Below are 23,134 nucleotides of genomic sequence, written 5' to 3'. Positions count from 1 at the left end.
GTTTCAGAACAGTGTTAAGAAACTCCTCATCCACTGAGGCATGTGAAGGGTCCAGCCTTGGCTTCTGACTGCTTTTCCTAAGCGGTGCCGCCTCTGAGCGGACAGTGAGAACAAGGACTGAGTACACAGCCTCCAGTGGCCAGGCTGCGCGCCGCTGTGCTCACATGCAACAGTTAGCGAATGATAAACTCCACAGAAGCTGCCTGTGCCCAATCCACAGGGGAGGGAAATGCACCTCAGGAACTTACCTAAAGGCGGAGGGGACAGGTACTCTCACAGGACGTGGACACAAGCTCTCTTCCCCTTTCCAAACAGGTGTCTCTGTGGCCACCCAGCCAGACCCGTGCCCACTAATCCCCTCTGTGTTGCCTGACGTCACTTTGTCCAGGTCTTAGTGAGATGAGAACTAAGGCTCCCGTTGATGAGTGCTCGACCGTGTGCTGACACCACCTTGGTGTTCCCAGTGCAGTTCCCTGGATCCGTACTCAAGCCCTTCCGTAGTCCAGTTTCACATCAGCAGAACTAACCCCATTTTCCTCTCGCAGATCCAAGGGACAGCAGTAAGTTGCAAACTTACTTTCCTTGGTCTGTGCCCACACAGAGACCCTGAAATCCCACGCTGTCTCTCCTTTCTCTCTGTCCCCCAAGCGTTGATGGAAACCTAGTTATCGCTGCTGGCTTTGGAAGCCGGCCTTGAGTGTTGGCGGGTGTGTGGATCAGATCTCAGCGCTCCCATCCTGTGTGTGCCGCCAGCCCCATGCCTGTGCCATTGAATCCAGAGGCACTTGTGACAGGATGGGCTCGGGCGCTGCTGTCTCATGAAAGTGAGCTCTTCATCCCACCTCTGTGTTCCAGAGCAAGAAGAAAACTTTGAGTTTATCATTGTGTCCCTCACCGGCCAGACATGGCACTTTGAAGCCACCACATACGAGGAGCGAGATGCATGGGTCCAAGCCATCGAGAGCCAGATCCTAGCCAGCCTACAGTCCTGCGAGAGCAGCAAGAATAAGGTAAGGCCCTCAGCAGGCTGCCCCAAAATCAAGGCTGCTGATCATTAAAGTGAGAAGAAGGCCCAAGTGGAGCCAGGAGGGGGGTATGGGGACACAGGGGCATCAGATGGCTTGTGTGGATGACAAGGCCCAGGTATGCTTTGTGAGGAGAAAAAAACTAAGTAATTGAAAAGATAAAACCACTTTGTATCTACAAACACCATGCATGTGTTGGTGTCCTGGCTTGGCCGTCTGTGTGTGGCAGGGTGTCCAACATGAAGCCTTTGCTGTGGCAGCCGGCGCTACGTGGGAAGCTTTCGCCTCTCTCTGTAGGCGATGAAGCCTTTTGGACTCTGCCTGCTTATGCGTCCATACTTATTTTTTTGTTGTTGTTATTGTTTGAGGCAGAATAAATCAGAAAAAGTCACAGAGACTTAAAAGATGCCCTATTCTGCCCTCATAAATGTCTCAAATGTCACAGGGATACAAACGGAACGCAGAGGAGATAGAGGGAGTTTGGGCAAGGTGGATTTTCTGCTTTTTTTTTAAAGTCTGGTTTATGTTTCATTCAGTAATTAAAAAGAGTTCTCCAGCAGTTGTTTGGCCAGAAATAAAAGTGTGTTCACTGCGTTTTCTGGGCCACTGCTCGGCAATCTTCCTTATACCGGTCCTGTCTTTCCCAGCCGGGTTCTTTGCATTTCAGTCTTTGAACCCTTAGATACTCATAGTCCTTTGCTGACCCGTCGAGATTCTTGGTGAGCATTTTGATTTTTCAAACTGTGATCGACTGGAAACTGAAGAAAGACATGGCCATCCACCTGCAGTTCATTTATAAGCCGTTAAAGAAAGCTCTGCCCGTGATGGATTGCCAGCTTTGTCATTAAGAAGGGAGCCTGCTTTGCAGAGAGGTGGGGTGTGTTATTTTATTACCCTCTTGAGCCAGGGTAAGCCAGACCACAGTCATTATTGTTATTATGTAATTTGCTTCTCTCTTGGACGACAGTTCATACCCAGCTCAGGAGAACCACAGTTTTTACTCTGAGCTTCCTGGATTCTCAGGTCATATCCCTATCTAGCCATGATGTGTCTCCCTCCTCACCCCTGGGCACAATGACACCTGCCATCCATAGGCTTGGAGTTCTGATTTCAGAGCAGGGAAGGGGGCACGTGATGCTGATCAGACAAGCACATCCCCGGGTGTTATGGAGAAATTAATTTTACACATTCTGACTGAAGTCACGCCTCTTCTTGTTTTTAGAAGCTCTGGCCAGTGTGGGCTCCTCCCATTCCACTTCCTTGAGAGCCTCTTCTCTCTTTGGTACTCTGATTGCAGACAGAAGGGTGTCATGAACTAGACGCCAATGCCAGCCCACCTAAGTCTGCCCTCTGTAACCATGGGCAAGCACACTTGTGGAAATGGCTTCCCCTGAGAGGAACTGAAGGACACCAGACACCAAGAAAGAGTCAAATGGGACATAGCTCTCCCAACATGGATGACTCCATTAGAGAGAGAGAAGCATCGAGTATGACAATCCAGAGACAGATAGAGCAGCCGACCAGTGAGTCACAGCATTGTACAGCTACATGGAGGAAAAAACAGGGAGATAGGTAGACGCCCTCTCCCCATGTGTGTGACACCTCCAGATACCAACTCAATTTGTTAAATGATTTCTTAGGAAATAAAAACACAGCGGTAAATAATGCTGATTAAACAATAGCAGTAAGTAAATGATAACTTAGTATTAATTAACAAGCAATAAATTCATATCCATCTCTTTAGCACAAGATACCTCAGTTTGTGAAGAATTTGTACACAAAAGAAGTTATTCTAAGTTTTGAAACTGATCAACTTTTGCTTCAACTGTAATATCAAATGCATGTTGAATAAATAAGCCTTTTAAAATACACATATCCTTTCCAACTCTGCCCCTGCTTCCGGGATTTCATCCTTGCTATGCAGTCAGGAATCTGCATGGGGATTTATTTACAGAAAGCATTTTCTTTATGGCTCTGTCTCGGGTCGAGGATGCCTAGAGCATTCCGAATACACAGCCAAGGAGCTTGCTGTGTACTCATTCACTAAGAGGATTCATATGCATGCACTTACATGGTGACGTTGGAGGCTTTGCTGACGTCAAGTGATAGATTGATAGATAGACAGACAGACAGACAGACAGACAGTAAGTACTCAGCAGGAAAGGCAAGCTGCAAGGCAGTATGTACCCATCTGGCTTCCCTACAGTGCCTGTGCATAGAAAAACTGCCAGAGGATCTCTGAGTGATGGAATCCTAGTTTATAAATGCTTGTGTCCCAAATTTTCTAATGTTGCCACAATAGGTGGACCTTAAAAAGAAAAAAAAATCTCTTCTGAGATCCATAAGAATGAATGCCCCTGCCTCACTCCAGTGAGTGACTTTGATTTCATAGCAACTGAGAGGTCATCACATGAGGGAGAGACTCTTCTGGCTATGATGTGTGGTATGGTCTGGGGTTTTCTGATAAAGATTCATAAGATAGCTCTGTGCATGCTGATTAAGGCCTGACCCTTGGCTGATAACACAGATTATTTTTTCTCACTCTTTAATCTTCATACCAAGTAGCTATGTGCATGAAGGTGTATTAACCAGTGACATTTTCCATGTAGCAGTCTTTGGTTCATTCACAAATTATGGAGGTCTGACCACTTGGCTCATTTTGGGGATTGTCCATCTCAGCCAATAATCCTGACATACGACCTGTCGCTCTCCCTCCCGAACTTCCCTAAGACGTCAGAAAAGGAAAAATTGTTTGGAAATTGCACACCGCTACACCTCTGTACAATCTGTTTGGTTTTTCTCTGACATCATCAGAAGATGTGTGGCTTTTTCCTGGCTGCTCATATCTCGCATTTTTTGTCTTCCTTTGTGCCTAGTCCCGACTAACCAGCCAGAGCGAGGCCATGGCACTGCAATCCATCCGTAACATGAGAGGGAACTCCCACTGTGTGGACTGTGACACCCAAAGTAAGTATACAGGGCTAGCGGTGCCCCTAGATCTGTTATCAGCTGTGGCATGTAGGGCTAGACATGTTTAGATCTGGGTTTAATTTGAACATAGTGTCCTTCACACGGCCTTACTGTTGGAAGTGTGTCTTTTCTTATACACTGGACTTCTGTGTGCCCTGGTTAAGCCTCAGGCATCACAATGGTTGAAGGATTGAAACTATAAAGACTTCATCTCTTGGAGTTACCCCAGTATGTCACGCTTTCTGTTGTGCAAAAGGTAATATTCCCTTTGAGGGTGAAGTTTTCTTTTCATATCCTGGGGGGCAAAGTCTGCCCCTTCAGAAGCCATGTTGAATAAACTTTGCCCATTTATATTGTTACGTAGGATCTTGAGGGGCATGGGAATGCAGTTCAAACAGAGGTGCTGGTTCAGGTGAGGGATGTCTGGGAACTGAACACGCCTGTGTTGTTGGGCAAGGCACCCAGGGAACATGGTCAACAGGCTTGGGGAAGAAACCAAAGGGTCATAGGTTTTTGAGATCTTCAACCTCAAAGCTAGCTTCCCACCAGAGTTTGCTTGTCAGGAGGACTCTGAGGAAGAGTGGAGTGTGAGAGAGTCGTGTGACTGGAGCCTGTAGCCTCACAGAGTTCTCCCTGGGTGAGCCAAAAAGAAAAGTGGCAACTCAGGCTGGAAACGATGGAGCTGATGCAGATACTTGGGTGCCACTACCCAAAGGGCTGTGAGATCTTTATGCATTTGTAGGCAGGGGTGAGCTGTCCACATCTCCTAGTAGGGACAGAATTCTGTGCAGTTTTATGGGAAGACTGTCTGAGTGCACCAGAGAAGAGCAGAGAGAGCCAGAGACCTGCAGGTGGATTGTGTCACCTCATGAGACACGGAGGCACTAGCCCAGACTTGCTGTAGACGAGGGGAAAGAGCTGAACTGACCTCAAGGGCCCGGACCAGCAGGTTGTCCAGGTGGCCTAGTTGACCACAGCCCAGCAGGAGCCTGTCCTCGGGACAGGAAAGGCACACTCTTCCACAGACTCCTTTGGGCGCTGCTTTAAAGTCTCTCTTTGTTTGAGTTTTTAAATTTTACGTTCAAAACATGAGCTGAAGAGAAAAGAACATATATTTGAAGTGTGTTTTTGTCCAAAACTTTCCTTAAACCAGACATTTTTTAAAGCACAAAACCTGAGGCAAATTAAAAAAAAAAAATCCAGAGATTGATGTCTGTAATTGTTTCCAGCATGCAACTAGAGATTCCTCAAAAAGAAACCAATTGATAGCTTTACAGAAACTGTGGCATGTGGCAAATTGGAGGTCACAGGTCCTTTCTGAGAGGAGGTGGATATATGCATGCTAAGAATGGGCAGGAAGGGGAGGCCATGAGACCAGACTGTGGACACCACATGAACAGATGGGGCGGAGCTGATAAAGGCAGAGTTGAAGCTTCAGAAAAAGAGGTTTGAAGGCCATTCACCAAGTATGCTGTGTCCAGTCCACACATGGATTATCATTTGGATAGTTGGCACTGTCATGGGCCCATTGACAGGACAGGGAAGGAAGAGTCTAGACCACAGCAGTTTGTCCAGGTCACTGAGGTAGCAAGCAGTTCTATGCAATTCATCCCACACCCTTCGCCAGCCTGTTGCTTCCTCAGAGGCCTAAGATGCTTAGAGAGTCTGATGTGAAGTACATGAGCAAGCAGGGAGGGATTTTTAGTGTAAATACCCAGTTTTGGTACAAATGCCAGGAAACAGATCCCCTTAGGCCACACCGGCAATGAGATGTGAGCATGCTCACAGGGCAGTGTGATTAGAAGCCTGTGAAGGCTGTGTGCCTTTGACTGCAGCCGTTCCCTTAGGAAGGGTCCCCGTGGGTAGGAAGACGGTCTGTGCAAGAAAGGAGCAGACACCCACTTAGAGATGTCCCTCTCCAGGACTCTGTGGACTGAAATCAGAGCCACTCCACTTCTAAAGGGAGGTACTGGTGACATCTGTTGGTGTGACAGACAGTGGGACTCCAGGGAAAGCCACCCACCCACCCAAAAGAGTCTCAGTGGCCCACCATCTCATGTGTATCACCCTCTGGGGGTTGAGAATGTGGCCAGACTCTGGTACAATGTGGGATTTGAGGCCACAATTACTGCAGGTCACCAGGTGTCTCCTCTGCATACTCTGCCTGTCCCAGAAGTTTCCAAAGAGGGCATGGAGCCACCTTAGCTATGGGCTGTTGTCTATAAAGTGAAATTGTCGTCCAGTGAATTTGGAAAAGTCAGTGCTATCCACCACTCAGGGCAAGGCCCATCAGTATTTGAGAATTTTGTTCTAGAAGGATCTTGCTTTTCCAGCCCAGCTCTTTCAAGAAACCACTGACAACAGAAATCTGTTTTGGGAGTACTAGTTGCCAGCCACCAGCAGCATGTCCAGAAAATGACCCGGGGAATCCCAGAGTGTGCTCGCTTGTTCTCGCTCACTCTTTCTCTCGCTCTCTTTCTCGCTCTCTGTCTCTGTCTCTCTGTCTGTCTCATACACACAAACACACACACACACACAGTCCTCACCAGTATGTCAGACCTTCCAGGACAAAGGTAGGAAGCAGCCCAGCCTCTGCCTCCTGGTCCACAAAGTTCTGTCATTGCCAGTGCTGCCCATACAGTCTGGCTAGAGCACTGTTAGTTCCTAGTAGATCTTGTCTGACCCACCAGCCTTGCCTTCGACCACCCCTCAGTTCCTCAGATGGGAGCTCTGCTACAGTGAGGCTGTTCTGTATTCACCCTGATATAGTGTGTTTTCACAGCCTCTATTGTCCATAGCCATCAAGAAGAGTGGGCACACCAAGCTCTGCCCAAAGCAGGTCTTAGGTTTTGTGATATCACCTTATTACACTGGGGGTAGGAGGTGCCCAAGGAAGCAGTAGGTAGGAGGTGCCCAAGGAAGCTGTAGGCAATTCTAGCTGAGAGCAAAGGAAGAGCAGCATGCCAGGTAGAGATGGTAGTGTTGTCCACAAGCTAGTGGAGGCAGTGAGGGTCTCACATGAGACAGAGAAAGGGGTGGGGCTCCATTCTTACCCTGTCTGAACCCAGTGACAGGTAGCATTACAGCAGGTTCTGAGTCTCAGTGTTACGTGGCTGGGCCTGCCAACATTTCACGGCTGCTGTTGGGATGTGCCTTCAGGGATCAGGATGTGAACATATGGACATGAGCTGCGACAATCCCATGTTGTGAGGAGATAGTAAGGACATGTGTGGGGGCTCAGATCAAGAAGAAAGGGCTGAATTGGAGAGAGTGTCTGTGGGGACAATGAAAGAATGAGGGCTGACTCCCCAGATCCTGGGAGAGCATTGGTGCTGTTGGGAGACGCAGAAAGAACCCTGACAGAAGAAAGCATCATCAGTGCAAGCTGATGTCAGGGAAGTCTGTGCAAAATGTTCCAGCTGGTAAATGAGAAAGAGGTCAGAGCTGTTCATAGTTGTTACAGTTTGGGTTATCACAAAAGCCAAGTCAAGCTGGGTTTACCAGGCAGAGAGAATGGCATCAGAAGAGCAGAGATTACAGGAGCCAAGGTGGGGGCCAACCTGAGGAGGGAATACTGGAGGAAATACTGAAACCATGGAGAAAATCCCAAAGAGACATTTAACTTCACCTGCATCATGTGCAGAATTGGGAGGTGGACAGTGGATAGGAAGTCAGCAGTGGGCTAAAATTGTAGCCATGGAGGTGGCCGGCAGCTATGACAGCCCTGTCTCAGTGGACAGAGTTGGTGGGGGAAGCATAGCAGGAGCCACACTCTAAGGGGCTGCAGACAGCAGGCTAGAGCCATGTGGAGGAGGGTATGCAAGCTCTTCACCAGCTGAGTCCAGCCTGCAGTTGTGCCGCCTCCTGTGCTGTGCCCACTCGTCCCTGTGACCACAGCACACCTGGCAAGAAATTACACGAAAGGAAGCTACAGGCTGTCATGTGATAGGGGAGGGGGTCCTCTGCGGGGCCAGCTGTTTGTTCATGTCTCCATGGATCAGGGCGCACAGACAGCACAGGAAATGGGGCTGAGCTCCACCTGCTGGAGACCAACTGTTCAAACACATGAGCCTGTGAGGGACATTTTACATCCAAACCACAACACAGTTGTCTTCTGCTTTTTCTTCACACGAATCTGTATGTTTCTGTACCCTGTTCTCTCTGCTTCTGTTTGAGACTTAGGTTTTTGCTTAAGTCAGAACATCTCTGAGATCACAGGCCTCTTTTCCAGGGCTCTGGGATATGAATCAGCCAGCTTCTTGAGTTGTACTGATGTTATACATAGCTTGCTGACATTCTGGTTAGTCATCATGCGACCATCAATGGTCATTTGCCCTGCGGAGAGCCCAGGAAGTCTCTCCAGTGGGTCAGACCGGTTTTTTTTTTTCTGACTCCTCTGACTTGAATACATGACAGTTTTTCTGACTTGAATGCATGCCGGTTCTACCTGTGTGAGTTTAGCCTCTCTTCCTAATAACAATGAGAGCCAGTGGACATCAAGGTCATTCTATCTTTTCAAAACTCCTAGAGATTGTAAACTCAAAGGCAGCCCTGGGCCCAAGTTCCAGATCTTCTGATGATATCATTACACAATGACAGATCTGCCCTACGCCCCCGAAGCCATTCTCTGTACAAGCCCAGCATCTTAACAGAATTGTATCCTTGTCCTGTCAGCCCAGCTTGAGACATAGAGACTCACTCCACGAGTCACAGCTGAGGGATCTGGGTCTTGATATGACTAGAGTACCTGCACACTCACCCGCCAGTGACCAGTGGAACCCTGTGAGTTGCTGCAATAGGCACCCTTAGTAAGACCTTTGTTGACCTTCACACAGGAGTGTGCCTCTTCCGTCTTCAAAACTGGCTAACCCAACCAACCTGGGCTAACCGTAGCACAAAGGGTTATGAGGGCCAGTGCAACCTCCAGGCATGGCCTGGGCCAGGGTGGTACTCAGTTACCTTGTCTCTGCTTCTCATTCCATCAGCAGCAGTTCTTAACACACCACTTTTTTTCTGATGTGCACCAGTCCTGAGTTGTGCTGCTAAAGTATTAGAAGAGGTATCTCTGTCCAGATGAACACCAGTTCTGAGAAACTCTGGATTTGGCACAGCTGCCAGCAACTTACCATGTTTCCCCTGACACCAGGAACAGCTTTAAAATTGTGACCGTGGGGACTGGCTGCCTGAGCAGGTGTCCCCGAGAGTCCAGGACTGGTGGCGGTCTGATTGAAATTTCCCGTTTCTCTTTCTGTAGACCCTAACTGGGCCAGTTTGAACTTGGGAGCCCTCATGTGCATCGAGTGCTCAGGGATCCACCGGAATCTTGGCACCCACCTCTCCAGGGTCCGATCTCTAGATCTTGATGACTGGCCCATGGAGCTGATCAAGGTGATGTCGTCTATTGGGAATGAGTTGGCCAACAGCGTGTGGGAAGAGAGCAGCCAAGGACGGACGAAACCCTCATTGGACTCCACAAGGTAGGGATGCACAGGTGCTCCTCCAGCAGCTGCACTGCTGGGCACGACCTCAGGAACAGCTGCAGCGGTGACCCTGGCAACCTATAGGAATGCCGATTAGCCTAGTCTGGAAGCATCTGTATTTGAAATTAGTCTGAAGCAGACTGAATGATTCAAACTCCTTAATTTTTTATGTTTATTTTTAGGCCTTGGGGATTCCTCTCCCCTCTTGGAAATGTATTACACTTCTAATCTTATGAATATATTACTTTAATTAATATATTTCTAATAGGCCCAAGCTGTGCTAACACTAATTATAAATTTTTGATTCTTTGGTTTTGTATTCTTTTGTACACCATTGCTAAGAATCTTGTGGATAACCAACTTCCTCACCTGCCCCTGCCAACAAGTGAGTTTATGATTAAGAAAATGTATTTTATTTTCTAAAATATACTTCTAACACATTTAATTAAGTACAGTTAAGCATAATGTATGGTGACTCCTCATTAATGCTAATTGTTATCCAGGATAAAAACACATTTATTTTTGAGGCCATTTAGTTTCCCATTTTTCACTTACAGCAATTATAAACCATTTTTGAGGATATGCATACATATTTAATTCCCCTAAGAGGTGGCTGAAATAGCCCATTTTTAAAGAAATCCAATTCCATAGTAGCAGAGGGGTCAGCTCATCTCTAGTTGGTCTACCTGAGGTACTCAGGTGCTGCATGCTCTGTGTCACCCCCCCCCCCCCGCTATCTCCCCCACATGGGCTTGAGACCTGCTTCTATTGCGCTTCTCAAGGTAGTGAGGGGAAGAGGCATGTCATGCTCAGCATCTGAAGTATGCTTGTTTGTTGCTTGTTTGTTCTCCTGGTGATGAGATACAGTCAGAGCCCAAGTGGCTAAAAACCAGTGGTTAGGCTGCACATCCAGGTTCTAGCCAGTGATCTCCTGAGACCTGCTGGCCTAGTGTTTCACTAACACTGCAGAATGAATGCGTGGCGCCCCCTCTGGTGCACATCAGGAGTGAAGCTGGCGTACGTTTGTGTTAGGCAGGAAGGGGAACAGGAAGGGAGGGCCACAAGGTGCGATAGTGTGCTTAACCCCCCGTAGGTTTGCTGTGACCGCTCCTCATTGTATGAGTTAGTCTGGGTAGCACAGTTAGGAGTGGTTTTCTCACAAATCAAAGATATGCTACCCTTTTTTCTCTGTCTCGGTATTATCTTCCCGGATTTAAAACTCACATGGAAGTCACCTGGGCTCTTCATTCAATCCTAAAACATTATTTGCTTTGTAGTGTCTCTTTTTTTTCATAGTGTAGTTAAATTTCAATCTGAAAACGAAAAGATACTTGGAAGTTAAATTGTTTAATGTATGAAGAAAACATTGATATGAGTTAGAAAAAAGTAACTTTATGCATCTGACCTTTTAGGTTTAAAAGTAACATGTAGACTATGTTTAATGCCATGAATTAAGAAGGTTTGCTGTTTGTGTAGAGCATAGAAGAATTAGAAGCTGCTGTGTACCCAGCAGTGAGTGGCTACCGTACGGGCAATGGCCAGTTCTGACTGCTCTTTGCCCTGAGCTCTGGGGCTATAGCTTTCTGTTCTGCCCAGCAGCACCTGTAATAGCTTAGAAACAGGTGAGAGGAGTCATTTGCCTCACAAATAGGGTGACTGCAGGTGGATCTCTTGCCTTTGGTCAAGTTTCAAGAGCCCTTCTGAGTCACGACTCCTTCCCAAGGCTGCAGTGATGTGGTGTGATGACCATGGCATCTCCTGATGGGACTTTGGAATTTCTGAATTTTCAGACAGGCATGAGATCTGGAGGCATATTTGTATCTTTGGTAAATTATCCCAGGAAATTCTTTTGTCTGGTTAAATTAATAAATATTTACCAAATACTCACAATAAGAGAGACAGGGGAGATGAATAAAAGATGGGTATCATGACACGTGGGCCTTCTTGGAACCAGCTGAGGATGCCAGTTCCTGGGAAGTTTACAACCATGGCTGATTTCCAAAAGAGAGGTGTGGGAGGATAGGGCAGCCTAAGCAAAGGCAGGAAGGTTCTGCCCACAGCACGCATGTCCAGCAGCGTGCCTCCTGCAGGGCTGGACCTCCTCAGATTAAAGAAGCAAGAATGGGTTTGCTCTGGGAAGCTCTTGAGCCAGGATGCCTGATATCAGCTGGATTGGGGTAGGATGTATAGTCTGTGTTTGACCTCATTCCATATTGTTCCTCAGAACACTGAAGTCACCAGCAGGGAGATTGGAAAGGACCAAGACAGACCAAGGCCAGGGCTACCTAGGTTTCTAGTGTTAAAGACATACTACAGCCCATACATAGTACAGTAGTGATCCTACTACCTCCCACCTTCACCATCCATCCCCCACCCTTTCCCCAAGGAGAAAGAAAACCCTGGAAGTCTGGGCTAAAGTCAGAATGGAATTCACCCCAAGGAAGTTGATATCTAGTCTAGGTACTGCCTATCCAAGATGCCTTACCCCATCCCAACCCTCAGGCCTCCCACCTTCTCCATGAGGAATTGAGGCCAGTTACTAGAAGCATTGAGGGGCCAGAAACTAAGCCCCAAAAGAAATAGTTTCATAAATGTTGATGCTAGTTCAAGGAAAAAAAACAAATGTCACTCTTTGAAACAAGGGCCCAAATGTTTTTCCACAGAACTTGGATCGGTTTCAGCGTGATTAAGGAGATTCATTCTGACTGGAATATAATTAAAAACCTGCTGCTCATATACAGACATACATACACACACACACACACACACACACACACACACACACACACATCCTAACATATATATACACACACTGCAGCATACCAGTACACATGTACCTCAACACACAAACACATACATACATGTATATACACCCAATACATACACACACACACATCCTAACATACACATACACACACTGCAGCATACCAGCACACATGTACCCCAACACACAAACACTATATACATGTATATACACCCAGTACATATATATATATATATACTCACACTTGTACACATAGACACATCCCAGCATATATACACACACATATCTATACATCTCAACACACAAACACATATACATACATGTGTATAGACATGCTTACATGTGTGTATGTGTGCATGCACACACACACACACACACACAACATATCTTTCTATAAAGAAGCAGCCTGTCCCCTGAAACAACCATGCATTGGCCTCAACCAGAACTGCGGGCAGGTTGGGAGAACAGGCGCCTGGCGCAGCTGCCTGGCCTTCTGCCTGTTGTCCCCACACCCCTATTAGGGCAGCTCTGGATGGCCTATAATTGGTTCCAGCAATCCTCAGCCGCCCTGAAAACTGCCGTTCAAACTTGAGCAGCATCGTGATCAATCGGAGCTGACGACAGCTGAAGCAGTATTGACTTCCCATTCCTAAACAGGGGGATCGTTAGTCAGGGAAAGCGTCTTTTAATTACTCCCAGGAAGCAAAAGAAAAAAATCTTTTTGGATGGATTCTGCAACAGCTGCCATTTTTTTCCAGTACATTCGATATTAAATTTATTGTCGCAGGAGGGGAGAGGATGCCCTCCACCCCTCTGTAATGGGGGTTTGATTTGGAGAAAGAATCATGTTAGAGGGGAGATCGATGTGGTAACAATTAACTACATCTGGGCTGGAATTGGAGCTCCATCCCCCCCCCCACACACACACACACATTGCTATTGATACCATTTAAGCACACACTTAAAATATTGATTGTATGTGGGGATGTTGAGATGGTCATAGAGGCAGCAACAGGGGACAGTTATCTGGAATTGGGGCTAAGAATGGGGACCCTTGGTGGGCATGTTTATGTGTCACACTGTGTAGTAGACAGTTGAGACAACTGAGTCTGGAACCACCAGATGCTCCGGGCTCTGGGTTCCAATGTGAAGATTGACCCTTACTGGAGGGAGTTCCAAGATCGCTGGCAACCCTTTGAAATGAAAGGAAAATAGCCTTTGGGGTAAAGACATTATGAGTCAGGGGACACACAACATGGTCACCTGGCAGCCAGGTGTCAGGTGTTCTTGTTGCATCCACACCACCTGACTCCCCCCGTGGATGAAATGAGGCTTGGTCTTCTGCAACATCAAAGCTGCTCTCGCAGACCCCTGTGATTCCTGTCCTCGTGGCTGTGTGGCCAGGGCTAGTCTGCACCATGCTTACCTGTCCCCTTCATTGCCATGCCCTCTTCTGCAGAAGCTGGTTATGTCGGCTTCGGTGATGGTGATTTCCTACTGGAACAAGGCAGTCCTCTGGGCAGAAGCCAGGAGGCTTGGTGGTGTAGCTGTCCCCATTTGGCTGGCTTCCTATGTGTCTCCCTGATGGCGTCTGGCCTGGGAGGGTCAGCAGAGACCGTGTTATTTACATTTTAGTACAGGTAGCCTATTTATGTGGTACTTGGCACCTGCTGGCTTGGGCTGGGAAATCAAAGGAAGTTAGAATGCCAAACTGTGTTTTCAATTGCAGGAACAGCACACGAGAGGAACTCGTAGCACAGCCGAAATCACCCATTTCCACTTTGATGCCACTTGGAAGGGGACATGGCGGGTTTAATGCACATCCTCTTCCTGTTTTGAGCGTCCCCCCCCCCCCCCCCCCGCCGCCACCGCCACACACACACCCACACACCCCTCTTTCATTATTTGTAACTTCATCTCTCTGCCTAAACTCCCTTCTTGTCTCTGGCTATCGATAGGAAGGTCAGGGCCCACATCAGAAACTTGCGTGGGAGAAGACTGGCCACACACTTCCAGACCCAACCAGTCTGCCCCGCAAGAGGAGTGCCACTTCTCTTTGATTCTGCAGGGCCACTTTCATCTTATTTATGCACACGGAGATATTGATAAAGGGGAAATGTATCCAAACTGAAAATAATTGGATCCCCGCAGCTGACTCTGAGATATTAAAAGCAGCCCCACTTGGCCATGTCTTTGTCTTGTTAGGTTTGATCATAAGATCACAATATAGTAATCTCAGGCTCAAATTTCTAGCATAAAGATGCGCTGTTCTAAATGTGGCCTCGGGGACATGACTGCCCACGCGGCCCCGGGATTGTCTCCTCTGATTATTTTTCAACAGTTCTTGGCCTGCTGGGGTCAATGTTTTTGTGTCTTTTGAGTGTTCTCTATGCTGGACACCTTTCTCTATTCTCTTTCTTTAAAAAAAAAAAATGGGGAGGGGGAGAAGTAGGAGACAGAAAAAAGGCCTTTGCTGGGCTGACCAGAGTCCATCTGCAGTTGGGTGGCATCTGCTCCCCACATGTCACTTCCCTCATTAACAAGCAATTGAATTAATTAAATGCTACTCAGAACACGCATAACAAGCTACCGGCAGTGTCCAAATTAGCACTGATAATCAAGGATGATTCCCTTTATTATCTTGCTAAGTGGTGAGCACACTCTGCGCTCCCAGTCTGCCCTCATCTATTTACATACCCCCAGCTTCTGCCTTTGCACGAGGAGGTTATCTTACCTAGTTAATTTGCCACGATCACCAAGCATGGCGGATTGATGCCTGCCCGGCCACCACTGCCACAGCGCTCGTGTGGGGGAGCCCCCTCCCCGGCTGCCCTCCCCCAGCCCCAGCCTTTGTAGCTCAAGCTCCCTGATAAATTAAAGGCCACCCCTGTGGTCTCTCAAGTGAGTAATAGAGGCAGAAATTTCATTTTGCAACTGGCTGATTTAATGATCCGAAGGGTAATTAATGGCCTGATTATCTTAATGTTAAATATGTCCGGCAGCAATTACTGTGACCTCCCGCTTGTCAAGGTCCGGGCTGTGCTCTTCTTTCAATTAAGTTCTCTGGGGCTTAATGGCATGAATAAACTCCTCTGATTCTATCATCCTGGACGCAGAGGGTTCAGGGAGCTGGGGGCTCGTTTGGAGTTTTAATCAGCCTGTCTTCTTCTCTGGCAACCAGAGTTAACAGTTATAACAAGGGCAGTTTAACTTTTCTTCTTTGCCCACGCAGACCCCCTCGCACGCTTGCACACACACGCAGCTTTTATCTCGCTTATTTTGCCGTGTTTACTCCAGCGCTCTGAAGGAGAAAGCTGTCTGTGAAGGAAGCCGCTGTGCTTCTGAGGCCTGCCTCTTCCAATATGAATTACCATGTGAACGCTGTGGTTTTTCTGTTAGACAGCCTTAATTAATTGGCAGGAGCCCCCCGAAAATGACAGTACCACTAATTGCAACTCAAAGTGAATTTCTGTCACCATGGCGTGCCTTTCGGCGGCCACGGCCCAGCCCCAGCCACAGAGTAAGGCCACCCTCCCTGTTCCCTGTGTGTCCAACACAAGCCCCGGCAGCGGCAGTCTCCCGAGGAGCCAAGGCTTTGCAGGCGCGCCGTCTACTTGCAGGAGTGACATTTACTGCCAATAAAGTTTATACATCCATGGCTCTACAAACCCAACAGCTGCTTGGGGACCTCTGCTTTTACTTAAGAAATTTAGCAACTTCTCTTAGCAGCCGAGCTGGAATCTGACCGAGAGCGCCGTAACTCACGCTGCAGCCCTTCCTGTCTAGATGGGTCTCATTAGCACACGGCTAAATACGCTTGAGTTTACTAGAGCGCTGGGCCCAGATCCCAAATATTCTACTATAAATATTAAGCCAATTAGGAAAATGTACAGATGAGGAGTACATTAGCACTGCTTTAAAAATAATATCTATAGATTACAGTGACAAGAAACGGAGCGCTTCCTCACACGAGCCGAGGCCAGGGAGCATGGTGGGAATCTGAGCTCAGACAGGGAGCGGCTTGGCTAAGCCCTAACAGACAGGCTCTCATCCTGAGAAGGGCGGTTAGTAGAAGACTCTTCCTGAGCTTGGCCATAAAGGGTCTCAGTTTGCAAAGGATGCCTGTCCTCACACTCGCCTTTGGATAGGGTGATGTTCAGGGTTGCTCATGCCTCCCACTGCCTGGGAGCCTGGTTATTTATCTGATGGCTGTGGGAAGCCAGTGTGAGCTGGAAGCCAGCCTCCCTGCCAGAAAGCAGTCTCGGGGTGGAAACCTGTGTTGTTGACTCTGAAATGTATCCATGGAGACAGTTGAGGAGCTTGTGGATGTTCACATTTCTGACCTTGCCTGGAGGATGTCTCTCGGTTCCTCAGCCAGGTGAGCCTCCATCCGCCTGGAAGAGCTTGTGAAGGAAGGGAACAGGAAGTTAACTGTTCTAGGTTGGAATTATATACCTGAGCTAGCAGATGCTTTCTCTTGATTCTTGTGACATCTTCCAAAGGATCATGTTTTCCGGTGCAGTTTTATCATTCCATGTGGGAAATGCTTCTCTCTGTGTCCGTCATGAAAGGGGAGGAGGGTGAGTATACCTGGTGTCCCCAGTGCCCTCTGTGCCTTTCTTTGGCATGGTGAGATTGTCCGTGTCTTGCAAATTAGGGCAAGACAGGCGTGGGATTCTGGTGTCCTCTGCCTGGGATCACACGGATCCCCTGACACCATCCTCACTCCTGCTGCACCTGTTCCTTCTTGGCTGCGTAGCTCGGGAAAGATCACATCCACACGGCAGCAAGAGGAGCTACAGCGTTAGCAGTGGCCAGCCCAGCTTGCACTCAGTTTCTCTGTCCTCAGCTGTCCTGTGTCTGGGTGTGGGCATCAGTGTAAGCTTTTTGAATATGAGAATATGTCCATAGTGTCTTCCCACTATGTGAACTGCCGAAGCCTCAGTCAGGAAAGACAGAAAGCGCAGCGAGGTACCCTTTGTTTCCGTTTGCTCTTGTATAGCCAGCTTAAACGCGCGCTCTGCTCAGGAGTCAGGAGTCTTCATTCTCATGCAGAAAATGGCACTGGGAGCCCTGAGCAGTTGATCAGCCAACACAGGTGCTGGCCGAGCTCGCCAGATGCCTCCACCCTGTTCCCGATGTGGCCTCACTCTGCTGTGTCCCTGACCCAACTCCTGGCTTCTGTGGATGCTGCACTTCACCCTCCGTTTTGTATCTGATGATGAAATAAGGAGCTGGGCCGGAGGATTGGGAGCTCAGCATCATCTGTGATTCTGGTTTTCAAAGTGAGGGCGTTTGATCCTTTGTGAAATGAAACTAGTCATTATGCCCACCCACTTAATCATGTGGAGTTAATGCTAAAAGAAAATAATATTTATGAAATTTCCTAGGCCCCTTCTTATCTCGAAAGTACCCTGGGCTTTGTTCCCGGGTCCTCCATGCTGCTAGTGCTAGTAAGAGGGCCAGGTGGCCTCTGAGTGAGTGGAAAATGTTAGCAGTGTTTGTTCTGTTCTGCATCTATATACTGGCTTATACAGTATCAATACCACCTAAAAACAACATCCTCAGGACCCACCCCAAGCCTACGCAACTGGCATCCCAGGGGTAAAATGCTGTGATGTGTGATTCTAAAACCTGCTGGAGTCCAAGCAGCTTTTGTTTCCATAATCAAACGTTAGTGACCCTACCTGTGGACTTTCTGTCTCAGCCCAGACCTCTGGAAAGCTTTGTGTACTTCTTGAGACCCAAGCCATCTGTCATCCCTTGCCATGTTTCATCCTTGGCCTGGCATGTCCAGAATATCATCCCAGCAAAAGTTACAGCCACAGAACATCCCTTTGCTCCTAGGAGAGGTTTCACACACTGTGTTCAAGTGGCATTTTTTACCCAGGAATGCAAGGTTGGTTCAGCAAACACAAGCACACGCACACATCTGTATACTATACCACAGTAATCGCCTCAGGAAATATAGCAAGTGCTTCTGATAAAACCCAATACCTTTTGTGATCCAAGCTCCCAGCAACCTTTATAAAAAGAGTAAAAGGGAAATTTCTGAATCGGTTAAAGGGCATCTATGAAATACCAACGGGTCTCCTCATCCTTAGGTGGTAGGGTACTGGCAAATTTTACCTGAGCTTAAGAACAAGACAAAAATAACCCCACTTCTTTTCAGCATTGTGCTTGAAGTTCAAGCCAGGAAGTTTGTCAGGGGAAAGAGACCAGATGCATCCAGATGAGGAACGAAAAAGTAAAATATCTCTACCTGCAGATGACATAATGTTTATGTTGACAGTCCTAAGGAATCACAAGACTCTGACAAGGAACAGACAGGTTCAGCAAGACTGGAGGACAGGAGATCATTGTTCAAAACCCAATGGTATTTCTAAAACTAGCAATAAATAACCAAAATAAAAGTAAGGAAACAATTCCAATTACAAATCTCACAGATAGAAACACATTTAAAAAAAAACAAACTGAACCTGTGCACAGAAAACTTCAAAGGGTAATTATTAGAGGTCAAAGGAACACTTGTCAGGATACAGGCTGTAGTTGGAGAACATTAACGTTTGGATGGCAGTTCCCCCAAATAGGTGTATGAATTCAACACGTTCTTCCCACAATCATAGCTGCCTTTTTTTTTATCTTTTCACCAAAAAAACAAAACGTCCAAGCTAATAGAGAGATGTAACTGATCTAGACATGTAAGAGACTGTAAAACTAACCAAATAATTTTATCTTTAAAAAAATAATGTTATTCCGGAGTCCAAAAGACCAGTGTGAGCAGGAGTACCCGTCACTCAGAGATCCAGTGGTCCAGAAGCAGCTGGAGCTTTTCTGGCGAATGTTTTGCCGTCATGACTTGCCTGGAGTCTCTCAGGGGCCTCCGCAAGGGGAGCTCCAGTGGTTACACGCTGTTTTGTGTTAGCTTGCTGAAATTGTACATATCTGTTGAAAATTGGGTGATAAATACCCTGACAGGGAGATTGAGCTACCCGAAACCTAAGCCATGATTTGGACCAGGCCTAACTTGGCCTGTGGACTTGTCACCAGAAGGCCCTCTGAGAGTCAGAGCACACTCCGCACACACCTGGAATTACTAGAGTGTGTGCTTCTCCTTCTCAGAACCATCAGTTGTCAGCAAACACTGCTGAGGCCCAGCATGGTTCTAAGCAGGAAGAAGTAGCTTTGGGACCCCTACTGGGGGCCATGGAAGGATCCCACAGAATACTAACCTGCGTGGGTATAGAGCATCAGAATCTGCTCTCTAGCAGGTGGTTGACTCGACATTAGTTACACTCCTATAGCTGATGAAACACCATGGCCAGGAACAGCTTAGAGAAGAATTGCTTGTGGTTTATGGTTGCGGAAGGAGTAAGAGTTCATCATGGCAGAGAGCATAGCAGCAGACATGGCGGCAGGAACAAGAAGCTGTTCACATCCTTAGCCAATTGACCCCATAGTCTTCCAGGACTGACCACCATCCCCACACAGATCTACTTGCTAAAATGTGACTCTGACCAGACAGCCATTGTGAATACTCCAAGACTGTTACCTGCAACATGCATGCCTTACCTGAAATGTCCAAATAGAATGCCATCCTTGCTGTTGAAATAAGTTGTGAACACCGGATCACTGAGGGCAGCGAGAGTAGTCTTTTAGTTTTGTTTTTGTTGGTGGTGATTTTGTTTTTAAGATAGGGTTTTTCTATGTAACCCTGGTTATCTTGGAAATCTTTTGTGTAGACCAGGCTGGCCTCAACTAACAGAGACCCACCTGCTTCCTGTTTGCTGGGATTTAAGGCGTGTGCCACTGTGCCGGGCTCTGTTTGATTGTTTAAAAACTTACTTGTGGGGGCTGGAAAGATAGCGCAGTAATCGGGGGAGCATACTGCTCTTCCAGAGGACCATGGTTCAGTCCTCAGCACCCACTGTTGTCTCACAGCTGCTTGTAAGCCCAGCCCTGTGGGGCCCAATGTCCTCTTCTGATCTGCATGGACACCTGTATGCATCTGTGCATACCCTCACATAGACCCGCATAAACACATAATTTTAAAATCAATATAAAAAAATTTAAATTCTGGTCAGTTTTGCATATGCATCGCGCACAGCTTAGGTGTGTTGTCAAGCCAGTTTCGACAGCTGCCTTCGTGTACCTGTTTATGATACTTCCATGACCCCGGGACGTTCTTTCCTTTGTCTTCCCTGTTCAGGGCAGCTACAGATCTGGTGTCTATTAGCACCGATTAGTTTAGTTCCTCATAAAAATTCCTGTGGAGGGAATCATGTGGCGCCCGTGTGTGTCAGTTCTTCCGTGGCTATGATTCTTGAACCCGAGAAGAGAAAGGTCGTTCAGCTTATGGTTTGGAGGGCTTCTGTCCATCATGACAGGAAGACATGGCATTGGACAGCCTCGCGGCGGCAGCATGCAGCAGCTCCCTGCACCAGTCTCAGCAGATCAGGAGGCAGACCAGGGGACCAGTGCTTAGCTCTTTCTTCCCCTGCCATCTGGATGTCATTGAGGACGTCAGCCCAGGGTTGGTGCCACCCACTCACTTTTTGGAAACACCCTCAGATACACACAGAAAGTGTTCCTCACTGGTGCCCTAGGCTCCAAAGTGTCCAGTAATTTTGCTTCTCCAGAGGGACCACATTGGATGAAGATGAGTTGTCTTGAGCCCCACATTATATACAGGGGTATCCAACCTGTGACTGGCAGTTTGCAGAACCATACACAGGTTTGGTTTGTGTGATTTGTAGCACAGAGAGCCATCATGGTTGCAGGCAGCGCATGGGTTAGACACCCCTCAATGTTTTATGTGTGATGTGTGCATCTGCGCATGTGCATGTGCATGCATGTAGAGGCCTGAGGGCAGCACCTCATGTCTTCCTTTTTGTTGTCTTTTTTACGGAATTGTTTTGCTTTTGATCGCATGTGCCCACCTATCTGTATGTCAGCATACACACATTTGTGCAAGTCTCTGACAAGGCCAAAGACACCAGATTCCCTGGAGCTGAAGTTACAGGCAGTTCTGAGCCATGAGACTTGGGTGCTGGGAATAGAACTTGGTTCCTCTGCAGGTGCTCCTGACTTCTGAGCATCTCACCAGCCTCCACCTTCTGTTTTTGAGACAACTTAAGACCTATAATTCCTGTCACAGAGGACCGACACTTCTGACCCTCCCCAGTCACAGACATATTTGCAGATGAAGTGACCGTACACAGTAAACAAATAAGTAACAATCAAAATGGGGTGTTGTCATGTGGCTATGTCTCATTTGCTACGATTTCCTACATCAAACGATCAGCACACCTCATCACTATGTATAGTAACAGCTACTATTGAGCCAGTCCCTTTGGGAGGGAGAATTTAATAACTTTGTCAATGAATAATGTGAAATAGTATATGCCCTGAAGTGTGGGTTGAAACCAAGGGTTTCTTGTACCTGAAGTAATGAAAGAGGGTCTGCTTCCCCATCCTGGATAGAAATCTCGGCCAGCATATGGGTTCATAGGATGTGAGATCTAGCCATGGCAAGTGGCTTTCATGTGTGACTCAAGAAAACCCCAGATCAATGACTGTTGCCCCGTGGCTTACTCCACCGTTTCCCAAGGGACAGCTCTTATGAACTTTCAAGGTCGCCCACGGGTCCTGTGGCATCTCACCAGGCAGGAGGAGGGCAAGTCGTGTGTTCCTGTAACAAGAAAGACCCTTACTGACATCAGATAACTTGCTGCAGTCCAGCATGAAACAGCCAACGGACAAGCATGCTTTCACTTCAAAAAGAAGAAAGAAACCCCAAAACAAACAGCAATCCCTAGGATGGAAATGTACCCGTATCCTATTCTGCCTTTCCCAACACTGCTGGTAAAAGTGGAAACTGAGAAGAACCTTCCTGGAAGAAGCTTGGCAACACAGTCTTTGCAGTGACGTGGCTTCCGACCCAGAGAGCCTGCTCCAACACTTACTCAGATGGCTGGAGACGTGTGCAGAAAGACAAGATCCTGCTGTATTACTGCACTCACAAGTCCAAGCTTTAAGTAATGCAGAAATCAAAGTGGGTAAACTGAAGTATATGCAGTACTTTTTAATTTTTTGCACTTATTTATTTGGCAGGGATTGGGGGAACATGTCACAGCACACATGTAGAGGTTGGAGGACAAGTCCTCTTTTTCCACCCTGTGGGTCTTAGGAATCACACTCAAGTTCTCAGGCTTGATGGCAGGTGCCTTTACCCACTGAACTACCCTGCCAGGCCTAGTATATATCATAATGTAATGTAAAATATTGTATATGCCACATTCTGTAAAATGTAAGTCATATCTAAGTGTAGTATATATGTACACAGTTGTACGTAGTTAGGTATATTCACATAGTATATTGTAATGTTTGTGATTACTAGGTCATACATTTTAAAGTATAGCATATGCATTATTTCTGTATGATAATCCTCTAGCATATACAGTATGACATTTTAGCCATTACATACAGTTCAACTGGAAATGTAGTAACAGACAGATGGCCACAGTATACAAAGTCAAAAGCATCTTGTAAATTATATTGTACTATAAATTGTTAATTGGCACTATTTGTATATGATGCTTGTAACAAACAAGTCTTAGAGGAACAGGTGGTGACGTCTCCAATGTGAGTTGTGCCCCTCACCAAATGTGAGCGGGTGAGGCGTACCCCAAGAGCATTCTTGTCTGTGCACTGGCTGGAACCTATGCTAAGAGCACAGGCTGGAAGAGGCATCACACTTGCGCGGCCTTCTTGATTCCCTCTTTGTAAGAGGTACTGTTCCCATGGGTGAGATCTCGGGGTGGGGAGAGACTAAAGAGTCAAGGGCAGCTTCAGGTGGCCTTCTTCCCCATCTCTGAATAAGATGGAGTGGGGTC

General features: G+C 47.3%; 1 protein-coding gene across 8 annotated transcripts in view; it reads left to right on the top strand.

Moving 5' to 3' along the window:
* Agap1 (ArfGAP with GTPase domain, ankyrin repeat and PH domain 1) overlaps positions 1-23,134 on the top strand; it is a 448,779-nt gene that overhangs the window by 390,313 nt on the left and 35,332 nt on the right. For all 8 annotated transcript variants that reach the window (XM_075951804.1, XM_075951805.1, XM_075951802.1 and 5 more), the window contains 3 exons: positions 856-1,010; positions 3,902-3,992; positions 9,250-9,472. In XM_075951804.1, coding sequence (XP_075807919.1) covers positions 856-1,010; positions 3,902-3,992; positions 9,250-9,472 — 469 coding nt within the window. The remainder of the gene's footprint in view (positions 1-855; positions 1,011-3,901; positions 3,993-9,249; positions 9,473-23,134) is intronic.

The sequence above is a fragment of the Microtus pennsylvanicus genome, chromosome 17 (assembly GCF_037038515.1).
Source record: "Microtus pennsylvanicus isolate mMicPen1 chromosome 17, mMicPen1.hap1, whole genome shotgun sequence".
NCBI classification, from domain to species: Eukaryota; Metazoa; Chordata; class Mammalia; order Rodentia; family Cricetidae; genus Microtus; species Microtus pennsylvanicus.
The sequence above is the reverse complement of the archived record's forward strand: the minus strand, read 5'-3'. Positions and strand labels throughout refer to the sequence as shown.